Source organism: Falco rusticolus, chromosome 2 (genome assembly GCF_015220075.1).
Source record: "Falco rusticolus isolate bFalRus1 chromosome 2, bFalRus1.pri, whole genome shotgun sequence".
Classification (NCBI taxonomy): Eukaryota; Metazoa; Chordata; class Aves; order Falconiformes; family Falconidae; genus Falco; species Falco rusticolus.
Genome location: NC_051188.1, coordinates 21,036,672 through 21,056,006, shown reverse-complemented (window position 1 = coordinate 21,056,006; position 19,335 = coordinate 21,036,672). Strand labels below are relative to the sequence as shown.

Here is a 19,335-nt window from a genome sequence, read left to right as displayed (position 1 = left end):
GATATAACTTGCTCTTCTGCTAAGCAAACTGTTTATTGAATTAATAATTTTTAGACTGCTTTCAGGTATTTTGGACCTATACATTTTTCGGACAAGGTGCCATTGCCAAAAATCCTAGAAGATATTTTTATTTTCTTAGGGTGTGTCAGTACCGAGAGCAAGTAACATACCGATTCATTTGAAACAAGGGGCCTTTCAGTGTCCTGGGAGAAATACAGGAATTACTGACTTACAAAGGATTTAGCTAGAGTCTTGTCAGCATGCAAGTCATGCACAGTCCTACGTGCGAAGTCATGCACAAAATTGCAATGAATTAAAAAGCTTCCCCACAGCAACATAATAAAGGACAATCTTTGAAAGGCCAAACCCAGAAATAGAATGCAGACTGAGAAAGTGTGTCACTCACTAATTATGGAGAAGCTGTCTCTTAAAGTAATAATTAGCTTTCTATTATAAACCTATTTTTTTCTTTTTCCATCCCCAAGACAATTGAAGCTGCTCAAAACACTTTAAATGTTTTTCAGGTATGATTTTACTAATGATGTTTTAGGAAGAACATATAAGCTGGCCTAGTCTTTCAACTATGGCTGCATCATGGAGTGCCATGTCCCCCCTGAGCCTGGCTTTCCACCACAGTCAGAATACCTTTCCTGGGTGCTCCCCTCTCAACTGCAGCCCATTAAGCAGCAGGGCTGCAACGGTTTTACTTTCGATGGAATCATTCATACCTGGGCAAATGAAGCTGGATTTGCATGGCTCTTTGCTTAAGTCTGTGTTACTTAAGTATGACTTAAGTGTGGAACTTCTCTTTGAATTACATGCTAGATATACATCTCAGCATCTGTAGAGAGAAAGAATTATATTGAAGTCATTTTGTAACACATTATGCTATGTTAAATTATCTGTGATGCTTTTCACAGTAAACATGCATTCCGAAGTCATCTTCAGTCTGTATACTTTGATGTTGCATTTACTAACTGAGTAGGTAAATCCCCAAGTATTAAAAAAAATATAAATATATTTAGTTCACAAATTGTAGCCTCTTTTCTTTCATACAATTTGTATTTCAATATCATGCTTTCATAGTAAATTAATTCACCTTTTGCAATTTAGCCACAGTCGCTTCTCCTTCTGGGGCAGGAAAGAGTGTCTCTTCATTACTGTTTGAAGAGAGCCGTACAAAACTGCACATTATGGAAAAACTTGCCGACACTGTCAGAAGCTCAGAGAAGGATTTACATTTGCACATATGCAGAGCAATAATGGAATACCTCTGCTGTCCTCCCAGCTCTCTCAAGTGTATATTCCTTTGGTAATAACTTTAAATGTATATTGAATGAAATGATTTCTGCTGCTTGATAGCACATGCCTTGCCTCACTTATACACTGTTCTGGTGCTAGAAAAATTCTGTGTTTCAGCTTGAAGGAAATGGTTCCCGAAGGTATGTGCAGCAAGGGGGGATGTCGACTTATATAGCTGGGAGTGGGTATTAGCTGGGAAGACTTCGAAATCCTCCCTATGGAAAGTCATTGCAAGCTAGTTAATCTCTTCCCCTAGCGGAAAACCATTTGAATAGAAACGCAAAATCCTTCCTCATAAATGTTTTTCCCAGCCTGTTATTTTCTTTGATGGCATAATTTTATATCAAGGTTGTACTAGATATCCTGGAGCTCCCGCCCTCCCTGCCCCCCCCCTCTCTTTTTTTTTTTTTTCTTTTTTTTAATGCAGATACTAATTCAAAGAAAGAAATTGAGAACTTTCCCATTTTTCAGTGTACTTACTACAGCTACATATGTTCATTATTGTACTGATTGTGTGATACTGTACTGGAGGAAAGCAGGAAACCTCACTGCTCTTTTTCAGTTCTCCATGTGCTTAGAAGTAGTGTAATGCACAAGGCAGTTTATAATTAGTACCATGACTCAGTTAATACTGGTAACTGCAACCATGCCCTCAGAGGAAATGACTTCTCCATATCCTTCAGTTCAATACTGTTTTGCATTAATGGCCCACCCCTTTTGTCTTGTGTCTCTTCTTCCAGAACTGCTAAGCTGATGTTAAGAAGTGTCTTCTAGCAGGTGTGAGGGAAAAGACAAGTCAGACCTTGGCCCTCAGAATACTCTTCCAACCGTGCCTGCTTCCAGAAAAAAGGAAGACAAAGCAGAAACAGCAGCTTCCAGAATTCCACTCCTTCTCCAGAAGATAAATATAAATCAATTGCACAAGAACATAGCCTGAATTCAGTTAAAGAAACTAAACAAGACCTCCTTGCTTTCTGAGACCTGTCCTGTTAAGTCTGTTCCTAATTCTGTGAACAATTAAGCAAGTGGCTTTGAAAGAAAAGTGGAGAAGTAGCAGATGGTGAGGCACACAGACTTCTTTGGCAGTTCAGGGGTGGCATGAACATTGAATTGAGTTCCATATGCTTGGGCTTTCTACTGTCCACTGAAGAGGTTATGAGCCACCAAGCAAAGAAGATTAAAAAATAATTTTCTAGTCTGTAAATCCAACATCTGCTTCATGTTCCTATCGAGAAGATATCAAAGAAAAAGAGACAATGGAGATCGAGGATAAGAACAGGTAAAAAAAATAATTCACTCCTGAGAGAATTTTCTGTTAGGCTAACGTGTTCTTCCTCAGAACCCCATGGTCAGTAAGTTAAAGACTTGAGTCTGAAACTTGCCTAGTGTTTGTACAAAATTGCTACTTTTGAGGGTGAAATTAATTTCTTAAGTTATAAAATCATACATAGGTGGCAAGTTCTGCTGCATTTACTTATGAATTGTCTGTGAAATTAATGAGAACTGCTTGAAAAAATCAATCAGCCCTGTGAGTAATTAATTTATAGTCTAACATTCAATTTGCATGTACAGTCAATGTTCACTATGGCAATTTTTGAAAACACACGAAAGAAAAAGTCTTCTTCCAGCAGTTGCCTAACTTTGAATTTAACATATTGTTTTACTGGGAAGAATGTATGATCTCCCTAACAACTAAAAAGCTAAGCAAGTTCACTGTGTGAACAGTATCTAAAATCATATGAGATAAATGCTTATTTGGATGTTAAAGTTGTAATTAGAAGTGTTCTTATTTGCTGTCAGTGGGCCTGCGGGAAGACGACAACCTCCACCCTCAGCCTTGCAATCTGCAGGATCCCCGCTGGTGTGGGGATAACATGCAGCCTCTGCTTTTTCCTGTTAAGAAGAGGTGTTTTTGGATTGTGTTAGAAAGTTGTTGTTAGCAACAGCTGACTGGTGTTTCAGGGTCTGTTCCACTGGCTTCCTGAGTAATTTTGTCGTGTGTTCCTATTGCAAGGTGACTGTGGGTTGGAAAATTTGGGGGTTTGAATCTCTCTCTTTTTCTTCCAGATTACTTAACTAGGCTCTTCTAATGCAAATTTTGTACATCTGGAAAACTCTGAGGTTTAGACACTGCATAAACCATCCATGCAGCAAGCTCTTCTATAATCCAGTAAGACATGAAGGTCCTTAAAGACCTAGTTTGATGATCAGCTTGGTTGGAACCAAGGAGTGAAATAGGACCAGAGATGAAGCTACAGAACTGCCAGGGACAAGAGCTGGAAAGTATGGATTGTCCTAGGCTGAGTGGCAGGGCCAATGTTCAAGCTGGAGACTGCATTGGAGAGTGGTGGGACTGGAAAAATCAGGCTTCAGAGCTGTAAGCCAGGGAGAGGCAAGCAGACTTGACACATACTTGACTTTTACATGTGAATGGCTCAATCTGTTCTGCTAAAAGCAGATTTCTTGCAGTGAGTGTTATTCATGCTGCCAACAATTTAAAATGCTATTTTTCAATATTGACATTCTTGGATACTATTAAATGATAGGCTTTGTTCCACCAAGCTCTTAAATGACAAACGTCCTGCCACGTTGGTTATGTAGGGATTTTTGCTCATTTGGTTCCATGCAGTTTATGGTTTTTATGCAAGTCTCAGTTAAATTGAGCTTCCATCAGACTATATAGTGATATTTCAGAATCTCCATTTTTTAAAAAATTGTTTTTATTTCAGTATCAGTCAATTATAAAAAATTACACATCTCAAAGATTTTCGTACAGTATTTTACCTGAGCTTCAGCTTTAATATTGATATTGTACCTGGCTATGTTTAATGGTATTCAAGTATCAGTTTTCAAATTGGTGTGCAAATTTAGGGCTTTAGATGCCTAACTTGGTGCCTAGCTTTAGTGTGCCTTTGTGCCCTTGTGATGTTGCACCAAATTAGTTTGCTTCTCAAATTTTGGTGTATGCCCTTTGTCTAGCATGCCTTTAATCCACTGCAAATATATGGCTTTTGGGGCAGAGCCAAGCTTTTATCCTTTTTGGAGGTTTTTTGTACAGTGCCTATAATAACAAGACTGCTCCCAGCCAGAGCTTCATGGAGTTAGTGATATATATAAAAAGACTGTAACTAAAGTACAGACTTCCAATCCAGGTTTTGACTTCAAAATTTTTTAGACTTTTTCTCTTCACTATATGTATTTGCTGCTATTACATTAATTAATGGTAACAGGGTTGCAATTCCTTTATCTTGCCATTTTCATTCCTGTTCCTATCAACACACAGATGCAATGCAAATATTAAAAAGAAAAAAACCCCAGAACTTCTTTTCCAGAAAGATTGTTCCAAGATTCATCCATTACATTGTAGATGGGTTTTGCTGTGATGTTACTCTGTGTTAAGCGCATGCTGCTGTTGATCTGGTTACTATGCATCCACAAAGATCTTTGGGTACTCAGGTGCTTTGAATTGGTCAATGACCTGAGGGTGTGAGTGAGTGCACTGCAGCTCTTGCAGTGTTGGAGCTCAGATGGGGATGCAGTCACACTACAGCTTTAGTTACCACAACACATCAGCTCCTAATCCAATCTCCGCTGACTGTGAAACCCTTCACTGCTGCAATTTTTTTTTTTTTTGGTGTGGCTACTTCTGTTCCATTTAGACACAAACAGGCTAATTGAAGAGAAGTTAACACAGGATTAGTTTACTTGCACTTAAGTCATACCCATATTTCAATAGAGATTTTACATAGATTATAATAGCAGACACATTGTATCTAATCAACTCTTTCCATAAGTATGTGCAAATATAAATACTTATGCATAATAAATAAGCATACAGTCTGTTGTACATCTAAAAACCTGCTCTGTAGCCTCTATAAGTATGCTGTTCCCTGTTTCACTTTCCTTAACCTCTGTAGAAGACTCCCTTGGCTTCTACATTTCCTGCTTCTCTTGTGTCCAAATATACAGAGGTATGCCAAGGGAGATGCACACCGTATCTGTTCTGCCACACTGACAGGGATGCAAACAATGATGGCATTTCCAAAAGCACCCTGTTCCCAGCTAGTGAAAGTTTTACCATTCAATTCACTGGAGGCAGTTAGAATGTCTTTATGTCTTATCCTTGCTGAAGCTCCAGACTAGCACACCCTCCATGCTGAAAATATCACAGCTGCCTTGCGCTTTGTGTCTCAGCTCCATCAAAATGAACCAAATTAGCTCAAACAGCTCAAATGGTAAGAATTTATTAAATTGGGCAATACCATATGAACCAGGGTAAGGGGCAATTATGTAAGAAGTTTCATCAGTTAATTGGAAAGAAGAGTGAAATGCAGTGGTGGTGTAGGAGGCTGGAAGTACTTGATGATTTACCACATGCTACTTTATGTAGGACAGGACATGGAAACACAGCCTCTGATTGCCAGTGAAAGATTCTGCATCTCCTGTGTATGAGCGTGTTTGGAGCAGTATTCACTTGCAGTTGTGTGACTGGACGTGTTATGTAGCCCAGGAATCCCTTTCACTTCTCTGTGTTTTCCCAGAAGAGGATGCCCTGTGTTGGTTCTTCCCCTTTTCCTTCCTTCCTTCCTATCACTTGCCCTTACATATGGCTCAAGTTTATTCCTCTGTGCCATTCATCCTTCTGTTGTCTGAAGGATAAATTGTTGCTTGTATTTCTGTATGAAACCCTGTCATGAAGGAGACAGACCTGATACAGAGGTGGTAAAGAGCTAGCATTATCTGAAGGGATATTACTGGGTATCATCCACTCTCTGATGTACAGATCCTTGCAGAAGTACTTGAAGTTGTGGCTTTTCATAATTTAAGAAAATGATGTGTCTTGTATTTCCTTCTGTTTGATATTCTAATTTTCACCATGTACATGGGGCTTTGTTCACTGATGCCTAAAAAATACTATGAAGTTTTGGAGCATGATTAGATGCAGTATTCAGAAGCAATAGGGATGGAAAAATACTACTTGAAATGTTTAACGAATGTGTAATCTGAGGCTGCTGATCTCATTTTAATTATTGAGCAAATTTTCCTCACTTATGTAGAAAGATAATAGCTTCATTAAGTACTCCGGAGTGAAAATAAGAAAAATGTCTTAAGGTAAGATGGAACGCCTCCCCCCCCCGCCCCCCCCCGCCCCCCGATAAGCTGATTACTGTGTGTCCTAAATGGAGGTAAAAAACCTAGGCCTCGATTCATTATGGTATTTAGGAACCTAGGAACCTACATTAGGCACTGAAATCAATTTTCAAATTTAGGCTCTGCTTTTTTGATGTTTCAAGGTTAAAGTGGGTGTTCTAAATCTGGCCCTTTTATTGGCACCAGAGGCCAAAAGAAAACCCACCCATAATTTAACATATTGCTTATTAAAAATGCATACCAACAGCAATTCTTGCAACACGGTAGTCACTCCTAACGCAATTCTCTAAAGAGCAATTGAGGAGTTTAAACCAAAATGGTGATAAAAATAATCTTTTGCATAATTTGAAATACCAAGCATTTTGTACTGGTATTCTGCTGTTTGTACCATCTGGAATAGAAAACCCTGTGATGCTTAGCAATTCCCATTTGTGGAGTAATGGCTACTGTAGTATAGTTAAGAGTAAGGTTAGGTCCTCTTTTCAAAGGCTTAATTTAAAGTAGCCTTAGTAGATCTAAGTAGATCTGAGAGGAAATTTTGCTTTGGCATTTGAGAAGATTTTGAAATTTAACCATCTGTTTGTGCCTTCTTGCTCTGCTCTTTATTTGCAAAGAAAAAGTAAAACAAGTTTTATAGTTTTTTTTTTTATAAGTGCTTTCCGTTAGCATTTGCTTAGTGCTGCCAAGGAACTGGCCTGAGCATTAAAGCAGATAACTGAGATCAAAATCGTTAGATGGAAATAAATGTTTCTGGTGCCTGTGTCTTTAAATCTTTTGTTTGTTTTTAGTACTATTTCAAAAGTATCCCATTCTTTTGATATTTGATGTTTAGAAATATATCAGCTTGCAAAAGGAATAAGGTAATACTTTCCTCCAGTTCTTTAATACTTGACTAAGCCATGATCACAGAGTTGTTTTCCTTAGAAACCTATAATGGCTTCACATGTGGAATGCAGAGTAGGAGAATTGATTTAAACTCACTGCACGAATCTATAATAAAATAGTTTCAGAAAAATACTTAAATTGCACGATAGATTTTTACGACAGAACTAGATATTTTGTTTGAATCAAATGCTTCACAGGCCAGAGGGTTTTTTTGATCATTTGCACTAGATAGGTCTATAGTAATTTCAGTGATTTCTTTCAAGAAGAAATTACTTTTTTTTTTCTGTTAATGGAACTATACAAATAAAATAGAAACTTTCCAGTAAGGAGTGGCTTTCCAATGACTAGCACGTGTGTCATCAGCAAATATGTTTATTCTCAAACTTCTTGAAAAGGCATTAGTAAGCAAGGATAAAGCAAGCTCCTGGCAATGACTACAGACCAATGCAATCCGTAATCTCCGGCTAATGTGAAATACACAATGTAATGTTCAAAACATCTGTTAGAAACATTTAAGGAATCAATTTAACAATGAAGGTAAGTGCTTACTCTGTCATAGGAAGTTTTGATTTCATGTTTGGCGTGCACCATCTTAAATCTAGATGTAGTTGTTGAGTCACTGCTACTTGCCTGCCAGCACTGCAGAATGTTATTTGCTGCACTGGAAGCTACTGCAGCAGGTTTCCTCTTGCATTAGTGACCTAATCATATTTGTTTCTTATCACACCACACACTTCTTTTGCAGACTCCATTCCATCTTTCTAAGCACACTGATAAGAAAGGTAAAGGCCTTGCATCCATCTCTTTCTGCTGCTGCACACTTCTCCTTAATTATTGGCAATATGAGATGGTTCTGCTACACAGAAGTTTCTGTTTTCAGGGAACTGTCACTATGAAAATGGCTTTCATTTCATTTTATAAAAATACTTTAATGTTGCAAAGACTCCATATTTTTTTTTATTTATTGCATATTGTCTTCTTGTAAGGCTTATATGACCTCATTGTGAACCAAACAGAGCACTTCTTTATAGCCACAGGAGAATTTTCCATATGTATTTTTAAATCTAAATGCTGTTCTGCTTGGAAAAGTGGTTATAAAAATGTTATAATAGGAATTTCTATACGTAGTATTTAAAAATTCTCAAATCAGTCCCAGTCATTTTAGATTTAGAAGATTTTTTTTTCTACCTGCCGTGACTATAAAATTCCCACCTGGTCAGGTCAAATAGATTTTTTTTTTTTTTTACATTGTCACATACAAACATTAACAGTAGTTCTGCATAACAAATACACTTGTGATAACTTTAACTAGGATTGCAGAGCTTCCATAGTTCTGTATTCCAAAGAGATAAGCAAAACTAAAATTAAAAAAAGGTTGGGGGTTTTTTTTTTGTTGCAAAAATCTGCAAACTGGAACAAGTACTCCCTTTTGGTGAGACAGTGTAATTTCTATATAGTCACTTCTCTAGAACATTTTTATTTAGATACCAGGAAAAAAACAACCACCAACCAACAAGCATTTACAAAGGTCACTGTCATAAGCTGTAAAAAAGATAGAGTTTGATGATAGATAATAGGGTATGTATAAATTGCTTTGTAATAAAAAGGAGATAGATATTCTGCATTCCTTGCCAGATGAGTGGCCAGGATGTTGCTAATAGAAATCAGTGTTTTAATTAATGGAGTGGCTTTAAATTCCAATTAAGTTTCTGCAAATAGGTTTCTACTGAAACTGTACTTGGAATACTTCTACTTTTTTTCTTTTTTTTTTGTAGAGTTTGAGAAGAGCTCATTTTCCCCCACTCTTTGGATCTGGTATCAGTATTGGTGTTCATTTTCCTTATTTTTGTAACTGAAATCAGTGCCTTCTCTTGTTAGGAGGCTATGACATGAAATTGGTAATTTGAAATTTTGGCATCACTGAAATTAGCAGGAGTCTTGCTTATTATCATCAATAGCAACATCTAGTCAAGAAAAAAAATGGGATGGGGCCCCAGAAGGGGCCAGAACTCCAAGGGTAACTGGCATAGCACAGCTCACGTCTTAAAAAACTTGTCTGTGGGCCTAAACCAAAATGTCCTTATCTGTTCTTCCAGTGGAGAGTTGTCCCTGGTTTACATACCATGTTGGATCATTTTCCTGAAGACTGGTGGTTGTTATAGGTCAAAACTGCACCAAGAAGCGTGACAACAGTTAAACAGTGCAGGTGATCAAAGGGCTGCATTGGAACACATGCCCTAGTCATGTTTGCTCTTGTAATACAGCGGTACTAAGAGGATGAACATCTTGCTTCTATCTGGATGGACAGAAAAACAACCCAACCCAAGGGCAGAAATAAACAAAAGGGAAAAAAGAATTAGAAAACACATAATAAAGGAGAGGCAATGAAAGTTGTCTCATAGTAAATAGAAATGGGACATTCATTCCTGCCAGTATGAAAAAAACCAGCCTCCCTTGTAACATAAGGATCAGATTTATGAGGGGAACAGGTATGACTAATTTCCATGAGCTCAGGATACCAGCTCCTTCCTCTGTCCAGAACCTTGCACAGCTCCAGTTCTTTATCACCAGTCCTCCCAACTCCTGCCCTGCTACTACAGAAGTCACATACTAGGCAGGGTCTGTGACACATGGAGCTTACTCCTCCCAATATTAATGTTAAATCATCACAGGACATAACCTGGGAGTATTGTCTTGTCCTGGGATGTGACATGGGTTGGGGAACTTTAGACAATCACTGACAGCAGGATTGTCTGTGCCCCTGAATGTGTCCTACCATTTGAGATGTTCGGCATAGAGAGGTGGCTGTAGCTGAGATAGCTCTGTTCCTCCCCAGGGTCCCACTCAAACAGTTGTGCATGCTTCATAAAATGCTAGATCACTCCTGTGATCCCAGTGGAGAAGAATTAGATTTTGCCAGTGTGGGCTGGTGGTTCAACTGGTCTGGAGACTATTTTAGTAGCTGATATGGATGGGACTGCATCAGGTTTCAACTCCTTCCATCTTGCTCAGTCATGCACATTTGTGCCCCTCATGCCGCACTTTTCCACAGGTATCAAGACATAAAAAGATGAACATGAGAGACTGGAAGGCAGCCTTCTCATTCCTTTGGATGTAGTGTGAAAAAATCTGTGATGACAAATGTGAAGGGGATGTAACAAAACTGAAAGTTAAAACCATGAAATGATAAAAAAAATGAACAAACTCCAAAACTAAAGCAGAGTTAGATCCATCTTGTTTAAGTTAAAATAGGGCTGGTTTGGTTGTTTTTTTATTATTTGTGGTGAAAACAGGATCAGACCCACACAATTTCTAACACCTGTTCTAACAAGCTGTAGTATTAAATATAAAAATATTACTAATGAATGAAATAAGGCACGTTGCAGCACTGGCAAAACGCTTGTCTACCTCCATACTGTGTTGGATCCTGATCCACCTGACCGTAGTGAGATTTAAGCTGCATTCCACTTTAGCAGGCTCATCTTTTCTTAGCTTGATACACTTTCTGCTCATTGTATCTTTTCCCCCTTCCACTGAAACTCTGATACTTGTTGCTGCCAGGTAGCAGTTTTAATTCCCTGTCATTGAGTAAAGTCATAACTGTTTCAATTTAGTTAGGCACTAGCACTGAGAACATGTTGGGATTAAATGGAATTGTTGGCTGGTAGTGTGTAGTCCATCTTCCTGCTCAAAGTGGGAGGATCACCAATACTGGATCAGGTCAGACATGGCTAAGCCTTGAAAATACGCCAATATGAAGACTGCCTCTAGACAACCCGTGCCAGTACCACACTACTCTCTTAGTGACAGGTTTTTTTCCTGCTGTCCAGTGTGAACCTCCGAAGCTGCAGTTTGTTGCCATTGACCCGTGTTAGCAATGCCCGTGTGGGCATTGACCCATCTTGCACTACTCAGAAGAGTTCAGTGCTATTGCCTCTGTAAACGCTCTTCAGGTAGGTGTGGGATGTTAGGGTATTGCACCTTGGTCTCCTCCTCATCAGACTAAACGAGCCCAACTCACCCATCTTCTCCCTGTCAGTCGTGTGCTCTGGGCTGACTGCGTTAGTAGTCCTCTGCCGGGATCTGGAGCCGAGGAAGCCCAAGATGTCACATTCTGGTCCCAGTATCCTAGGTCCAGACTCATCAGCACTGAGCACTCATTTCCCTCGATCTGCTTGCCACCCTCCTTCTAGAGAGGACGCTGTTGCCTCATACCCAGCCTGGTAGCCACCAGCCGCTTTGAGGCAGGGCTGCGGTTGGGCCCGTCACTGATGCACAGCCCATGGCGCAGAGCTCCGCAGGCGACAAACTTGGGGGGTTTCTGCTGGCCCCCTCAGCTCACGGGGGTCGCAGGGAGGCTAAAGCTCCATGCTCAGGAGAGAGAGCACCTTCCGGGAGTCTGGAATGGCTCAGAGGCTTACCGCGCACCCTGGAAGGTAAAGCAGAAGATCGATACCAATAAATATTGACGACCAATGAAGCGACTGGCCGAGGAGTGGAAGGATTACGTTTCCTTCAGTGCGCGGCGCCCCTGAGGAACACGGGGTTTACCAGCGGTAACTGTGTGTAACCGTGTGTGCCGCATGTGGCGGCGCCCGAGCTGCCCGCCGGCCTGCCCCGCCGCACGGGGGCGCTCGCCTGCGGCGCCGGCGGCCTCATGCCGCGCAGGCCCGGGCGGCTGCGCTCACCGCCTCGCCCCAGGGCCCCGGCAGGCGGCGGCAGCGACGAGCCCCGCGAAGCGGGCACAGGGCGGCGGGCAGCCTGCCCCAACCCCAGCCCCAGCCCAGCCGCGGGGCCGCGCAGGCAGGGCCGGGGGCGGCGGGCGGGCGCCTCTCACCCCCGCGGCAGCCGGGGCGGCCTCTCCGCCGGGCCGCTGCCCCTGCCCTCCCGCTGCGGGCCGGCCCCTCCCTGCCGCTCCGTGCGCAGCGCCGCCCTTCCCCGCGCGGGGAGCGGCACGGCGCGGCAGCAGCTAACGGGCCTTTGTGCGCCGCGGCGGGCATGTGAGTGGCGGCGGGGCGGGACGGGGGGGAGGCCGCGGCCGTGCGGCGCTGCGGGAGCGGCTCCGCTCGCAGGCTCGGCGGCTCCTTCCCCCGCCGGAGCGGGGCTGGGGGGGCAGGCGCCCGCCCGCCCATCCCTGTCGCCGTGCGGGCTGCGGCGCCCGTCTCGGGCCTCCGGGGTGCCCGAGGGCGAGGGCTGGTGGGCGGCGGGGCAGGGCGCTGCCTGCCTCTTCTCGTCCGGTGACCGTCGTGTCGTTGCAGGCTGGCCCGGGTGACCGTCCTTCATGACTGCTTGGGCTGCAGGACCTTCGAGCTGCCGCCTTCCGCGGCCGTGGGGGACGTGAAGGCGCGGATCGACGCGGAAGCCGGCTTCCCCCGCGCCGAGCAGCGGCTGTGGCAGGGCGGCAGAGAGGTGAGGGGCGGTGGGCGCCGGCGGGGCGGGCAGCCCGCACCCAGCTCCCTGCTGGGCTCGCCGGGTCCCCTGGTGCCTGGGCAGCACGGCGGGTGCGGGGCCCGCCTGGGGGGCCGGGAGGTCGTGTGGGCAGGCAGCCAACCCTCGATGTGTCAGCTTCTGTCGTTCCAGCTTTCTCGAATCTTTACTTGTATTTCTTGGCGGGGGGGCGGGGGGGGGGAGCAGAAGACTCACCAGAGAATGCTGATGTGCTTTTTCTGGCTTCCGTTCAATCCTGAATTGATTTCCTACCTGCTGGCCGGCTTCAGCAGCGGGGCTGACATCGCTATGGCAGGAAGCTTTGGCAGGTTAAAAACTGAGGCCTGGGTACGGAAGGGAGAGTCAGATGAATGAGTGACCTTGCTCTGTTGACCTCAGCCTGGGGTCCCTGCTCCAGTACTGCTTGGCGTGCTCCCAGCCAGGCTTCCGGGAAGCAGGAACCTGGAGGTACTGGTGGGATGAGATGAGTAGAGGCGAGAAGGGGAGTGGGAGGAGGCTGGAAATTGGGGTTTAATAGGGCAAGGAGACTTGCAAATACATAGGCAAGAGAAGGCTCCAGGGGCACCTTTTTGTGGCCTTTCAACCTACAAAGAGGGCTTATAAGAAAGGAGAAAGCCTTTACAGCAAGGCCTGTAGTGACAGGACAAGGGACAATAGTTTTAAACAGAGAGGGTGGATTTAGATTTGACATAAGGGATACATATTCTAGGATGAGGGTGGTGAGGCACTGCAACAGGTTGCCCGAGGAAGTTGTGGATGCTCCGTCATCAGAAATGTTCAGCCCCATCACTGGAAATGTTCAAAGACAGGTTGTATGGAGCTTTGAGTGACCTCAGTTAATGAAAGATGTCCCTGCCCATGGCAGGAGGGTCGGACTAGGTGATCTTTAAAGGTCCCTTCCAACCCAAACCATTTCACGATGCTACGAAAGAACTAGATGTTAGTAGTTATATTGCTCAAGAAGCTTTTAAGAACCTAAATGGGGAAAAGAAGTAGTCTTTGAGGGCCCAGGTTTGAAACAAACTACGCATGTAGTTTATCTTTTATTTTCTTGCCTGGTTTTATGGGTATTTGATTTTTGTTCTCTCCAGGCCTTCCTGATTTGGGAAGCAGAATGTCTGTATATCACTTTCTAAAATTTGTCTGGAAGTGAATATCTGAGCAGCACTCTGTCTGGCACAGAAAGCTATCTTTTGGCAGGGAATAGTCAGTGAGCTGACTGTAATAGCTATTTGGATATTTATTTATTTTTTAATATTAAACTAGAATACATATGAGGATATTTATTCTGTACTGTAGCAATTTTGAAAATTCTTTATAAACTTTTGAACTCCTGTTTATTGAGATCAAATTATTTTTTAAATTACATAGGTAGTAGAATATTCATCAGTCAATTTTTTTTCCACTGTAAGCTGCTACGTGCCATTTACAGTTGTTAAATAAAATCCAGTATCTCTTTTTCTCATAGTTTGTTACTGTGTTAAACTCTTAATGTGAATCTATTCAACCTCCTTGTTTCTGCTGGTGTTTTGGTACAAAAGTCGTCCCTGAGAAAATTAGGTTAGTCTATCCCTTTAATTCTTCGTGATGGATTACAGCATTCTGTGGATTCCTTTTGGTTTTGTGAGTCCTGAGTAGTTGGTGTACTCAGTGTAAGCTATTTTACATCTTGAGACAAGATTACCTGAAGTATAATATTTCTGTAGGAACTCAGAATGAACACACTGTTTTTGTAAGTACTAATTAAAACTGTTGTTAAGTAAAAAGGAATACAATTTTTTTCATATTAATGTTTTCAAATTATGACTACACACTATGGATTAGGACTGTTTGTTGCTTATTAAATAGATTGTAAGAATCTATGTCTGTGTAAGCATCAGCTTTCTAGTAATTTGTTTTTACCCGTCAAAGTGGGGAAGTAGTCCTGAACTTGCTATAAACGGAGATGAACATAATAATATAATTTCACATATTAAAATTTTAGTATAGTTTACTATAAATGGAAACTAATGTGAATTGGTTAAGTTTCTAATTAGCACAGTACAACTTCTAATTCTACATTTGTTACCATGGTATACAGGATAACATTTATATGACTATTTTAGCATCATATCCTATATGACTGGGACACACATATAATGTGAAACTAGAATTGCAACAAAGCTGTTATGTGCTGTCATTACTGAACAGTTTTCCCAATGGCTGTTAAGGAATTTGTTGCTTAGTTTGCCCCAGTTTCTCTGATGTTCCAGAGAGTCCGTAGGTCTGCATGCAGAGGTAATGTGGAGGTGAGGCTGTCAAATTCTTCATAGGTGTTTCTGTCACGTACTTTAGTCTCTGCTGCTTTGAGCTGATACTGCTTAGTTTAAAACTCCTATGAAATTGCATATCCGTATGTACTTTTTGGAGTACATAGACCATGTACTTCCTGGATATGTTTATTTTCTTTACGGGCATGTACATTAGAAAAGTAAGTGCTTTAGTTGTACACTTCCAGAAGTTCCCGGAACATGCAACTTTTCAACCCCCAAAATGGCAGGCCATGGCCTGCTCTTAGACAATTGTCTCTGTAGACATTTTTTCCATTTGTTTTCAGCCATTTTTTTGTCCCATTACTAACAAAGTGATACTTCACCTGAGGAGTATCATTAGGCAAAGGAGGCCATCCTAGACATTGGATACTGAAAATGCTGCTCAAACTGAATACTTGATGTTTCAGAGGATTTGTGTACTTTTAGATAAAACCAGATTTCATGGAATAAATATGTAGGAAATGAAGGGTTTTTTTGTGGTTTTTTTTTTTTTTTTAATGCTGCATAATGTTCTGATCAAGATCTGTCTTATTTTTTATTTCAGTTATCTGATGGTATCAAGATTGTGGATCTTCAGAAGTCTCAAAATCAAGTTTTTCTAAAGCTTCAGTCAAAAGGGTTGAAAGGAGGAGGTATGAAAAATACTTGTCTCTGTTTATGAACTGGAGGGTCAAAGCGTTTTTGAATGGCATGTGGAGTTAGTTGAAATTACTCTCTTATTAAAATGAGAAGTAATTATTTTTTGTCTTAAGTCCTGGGTATCCCTTCACTTGTTCTTTTCATTATGCTCCAGGAAAATTAAACTTCTCTTTTTAGGTGTCTTGGTGTTTAATTTTTTCTTTGTAAATTCATATGTAGAAATTAGAGTATTGCTGTCCTTTGGAATCAGTAAAACTTGCCTGGCAACAGCATTAATAGTTGCCTTTTTTCATATAAAATAAGCTGAATACTTGTAAGCAATTCAGATAATGGAAGGATATCTTTTCTGTAACTACTGTGAAAAAAAACTGGAACACTGTAAAAAGCTTTTGATTTCCTCTGATTTTTGTTTGTTTGGTTTTGTTTTGATTCTCTATGTTTAGTTACATTTTTGTTACAAAAGTTTCATATCTGTTGGTATGGTATCTTGATTTAGCTTATGATACCTGAATGTCTTCAGAAATGCTCTAATTAAAATCTTTAATGATTATGTTACTTGGTTGCCAGTATTAATATTCTTTTAAACAATAACTTTATTATAAGGGAATGAAGTAAATGCTAATGGGATGAGAAGGAAACCTTTCTTTTCATGCAGATATTTTATTTGGAGTCACAAAATGTTTTATTTCTTAGCCTATGTAAGCCATGAGTGTACTGGATTAGGCTTTTCTAGTGACAGAAGAAAGTTAAATCTTTGTATGTTAGCCAGAAGTTCATATTCACATCCTCTAGAACCCGTAATGGTTAGAAAATACTTATGAAAGTGAACCTTATAGTTCTGTGGCATCAAATGAGTGTCTTTCTCTCCTTCTTGATTTTTTTGCTCTGATAATTTTTTGCTGTGTGTAGGCTGTGATAGACTACATAAAAAGCTTTTTTTTTTCTTCTCTGAGCTGTTTTGTTTGGGTTTTTTTTGCCATGCAAGTATGTGGAGAAGACAATGAAGTAGCCCTAAGGAAATCTTTCATGGGAAGGAGAAACTATTGCTGGTTTTGGTGCCTAGGAACGGAATATTTTTTTTTGAGATTTTCTTAGAGGTACCACTCTAAGCAGTCCATGTCTAGATGAAGCGCTCGCATTTTTCTGGCCCACAACTCTCATGTAAGTCAATCTAAGAGATCTGAAGGCTTTAGTATCAGCCTTTTGTGTTCATTCTGGAGTCCTTCAGTTCTGAGATTTTTTTTCCTTATAGCAAATGAATCAAGGAAAGCCCTGAATTTCTAACCTCAGGAAGTGCATGGTCAGTAGTGCCAAGCACATTGGTTGCTGAAGTACTCTGAACATCACCCATGTCACCTTTGTGTTCGCTCAACACTGGTGTCTATCAAATAATGTACAATCTTTTCATATGATCACAGAATAATTTGTCTTGGAAGGGACACCGGGTCTCTCCTCCAACTTTCTGTTCAAAGCAGGGTCAGCTCTGAGGTCAGATCAGGTTGCTCAAGGGTTGATCTTGTCAAGTTTGGAAACCCTTCAAAGATGGAGACTGCACAGGCTCTGGGCTCCTGTTCCAATGCTTGACTGCCCTTATGGTGGAAAAAGTTTCTCCTTCAGATTTGTGGAACCAGCTTTGTGTTAAATATGACCAGTGCTAATACTCAAGAAATATCAGTTCAGCCTTTGATAGGATGCAGTAAGTCATGATCTCTAGACAGGGTAGTTTTTGTGACATACGTGGAGCAGCTCTGCTCTTGGATGTAAAGAGTTAGAATGATGTGTATCTTCAGTCCTATCACTTTGAAGTTACTTGTCTTGTTTTTGTGGTTCCCATAGTGAAATGGGTAGTTTAAACACTTCCGCCTGCCTGCCCAACTTAGACTTGGAGAAGATTGGTTTCTTGGTTTTAGAGAACTTAAGAAACACCCAGGCTTTCCTACTGTTAATCAGTTCACCTTATTTTGGAAGTTTGCATAATGCATGTTGACTTCCATATACTTCTATATACTGTAAAAATAATAACAGAAGTTAGAAAACACTTTCCACTCTTTCAGCTGTAAGTTGCAATTTCTTGGGTTTTTTTTCATTGATGCTATTAAGTTACCTTAAATAAGTGATACAGAAATTTTGTAAAGACAAGACGTTTGAAGTTGTGACGATGTTCTCCCAGCAAATAGATCTATCTATCCCTTTTTTCCACATTGCTGAGGATTACATGGTTGGTTTCCTTATCATATAATTGTTTATTCTATAATAAATATAATGTGTGTATTTGAATCTGTGTGCTTGATAAACATATCTATGCAGAAGAGGGGGGAGAGAGAGATTATTTACTTTATTAACTTTAAAAGGAAGTGACAGATGGGGCATCAGTTGAGGACTGCATCACTAACATTTGTTTGGAGCACATGTTTTAGAGGGTTTGATTTAGTGAGCTGCTCTTTAGCCTCAGACTGGAGTTTGAATTGAAGCGTATTGAGTCTTTCATTCTCTTAGAGAAGAAATTCATGATGCTTGGTAGTACCTTTCTGAGACTCTTTTCCCTCCTGTGCTAAGAAGCCCAGGTACCACCAAAGCTAGCGCAAGGCCTAGCACCATGGTATGCCAGAACAGGAGATGGACGCTAGATCCAAATTGTACTGAGCTTGTGCGTAGCTTTCAGTAGGATCACCACTGGCTATAAAAAAGTTAGAGACACTCTTGCCCTAGAATACTGTCCTGCTACTTAAAAAGCCGTAGTCCTTTAGAAGTTGCTGCATTTGAACATCCAGTAGTTGGGAGTATAACTGGTGCCAAGACTTAGCTCCCAAATTTTTTTCCATCTAGATATGAAACAAGATATGTCTGCTATTTTGATAAAAATATTTATAATGTATTATTACAGTTGATTTTGGAAATACAAGATTGTACAGTATCAGGCCTTGAGTTAATTTTTTTAAAAATTTAAATCTCCCATAATTGTATAATGAGGTTGTGTGTGTGTGTGTGTGTTTGTTTGTTTTTTAATCTGAAATTAAGTGCATTGCAGCATAATACACAGATTCTTGTTTGTTTGTTATTAGGTCGTTTTGGACAAACAACTCCACCACTTGTTGATTTTCTTAAGGATATTTTAAGAAGATACCCAGAAGGAGGACAGATTCTTAAGGTATACAACAAATGGTATTTTTAGCAGTCATTTAATGTGCATGACATAATACCATTAGTTTAACACTTTCCAGTAAATCTTGCAGTTGTATCTCATTAGTTATTCATTGTAATAGAGGAGATACATGTTGCCATTTCTGTGGACAAGGCAAAGTGAGTCGTGGAATTGTGTTTTGGTTTGTTTTTTTATTCCTTGTGTTTAATGTTTCTGAGTTTGCTTGTCACAGATACCATTATAATTTATAAAATATAGATAAATAAAAGATAAATAGATAAAAATAAACACAGAAGTAATAAATAAATCAGAGACTTCATGATGTACTTTGAGTGAGCTATCAAAAATATTTATTTTGCCTATTACTTTATGGTTCATGTCTGCTATAAACTATGGTCAAACCACATAGTAGTATATAAAATTTTGGGAAGGTGTTATCTTAGTGTAAGATTAGGA

The 19,335-nt window shown here is 40.7% G+C and overlaps 1 protein-coding gene across 2 annotated transcripts in view; it reads left to right on the top strand.

Annotated features, from left to right (window-relative positions):
* Positions 1–19,335, top strand: part of SACS (sacsin molecular chaperone) — a 59,848-nt gene that overhangs the window by 14,066 nt on the left and 26,447 nt on the right. The window contains exons 2-5 of one of the 2 annotated variants that reach the window (XM_037375750.1): positions 2,043–2,581; positions 12,597–12,747; positions 15,643–15,730; positions 18,800–18,885. In XM_037375750.1, the coding sequence (XP_037231647.1) occupies positions 2,559–2,581; positions 12,597–12,747; positions 15,643–15,730; positions 18,800–18,885 (348 nt within the window). In that variant the 5' untranslated portion in view covers positions 2,043–2,558. Of the gene's footprint in view, positions 1–2,042; positions 2,582–12,277; positions 12,339–12,596; positions 12,748–15,642; positions 15,731–18,799; positions 18,886–19,335 lie in introns of those variants that run through there. The other variant, XM_037375751.1, reaches the window with a different exon arrangement.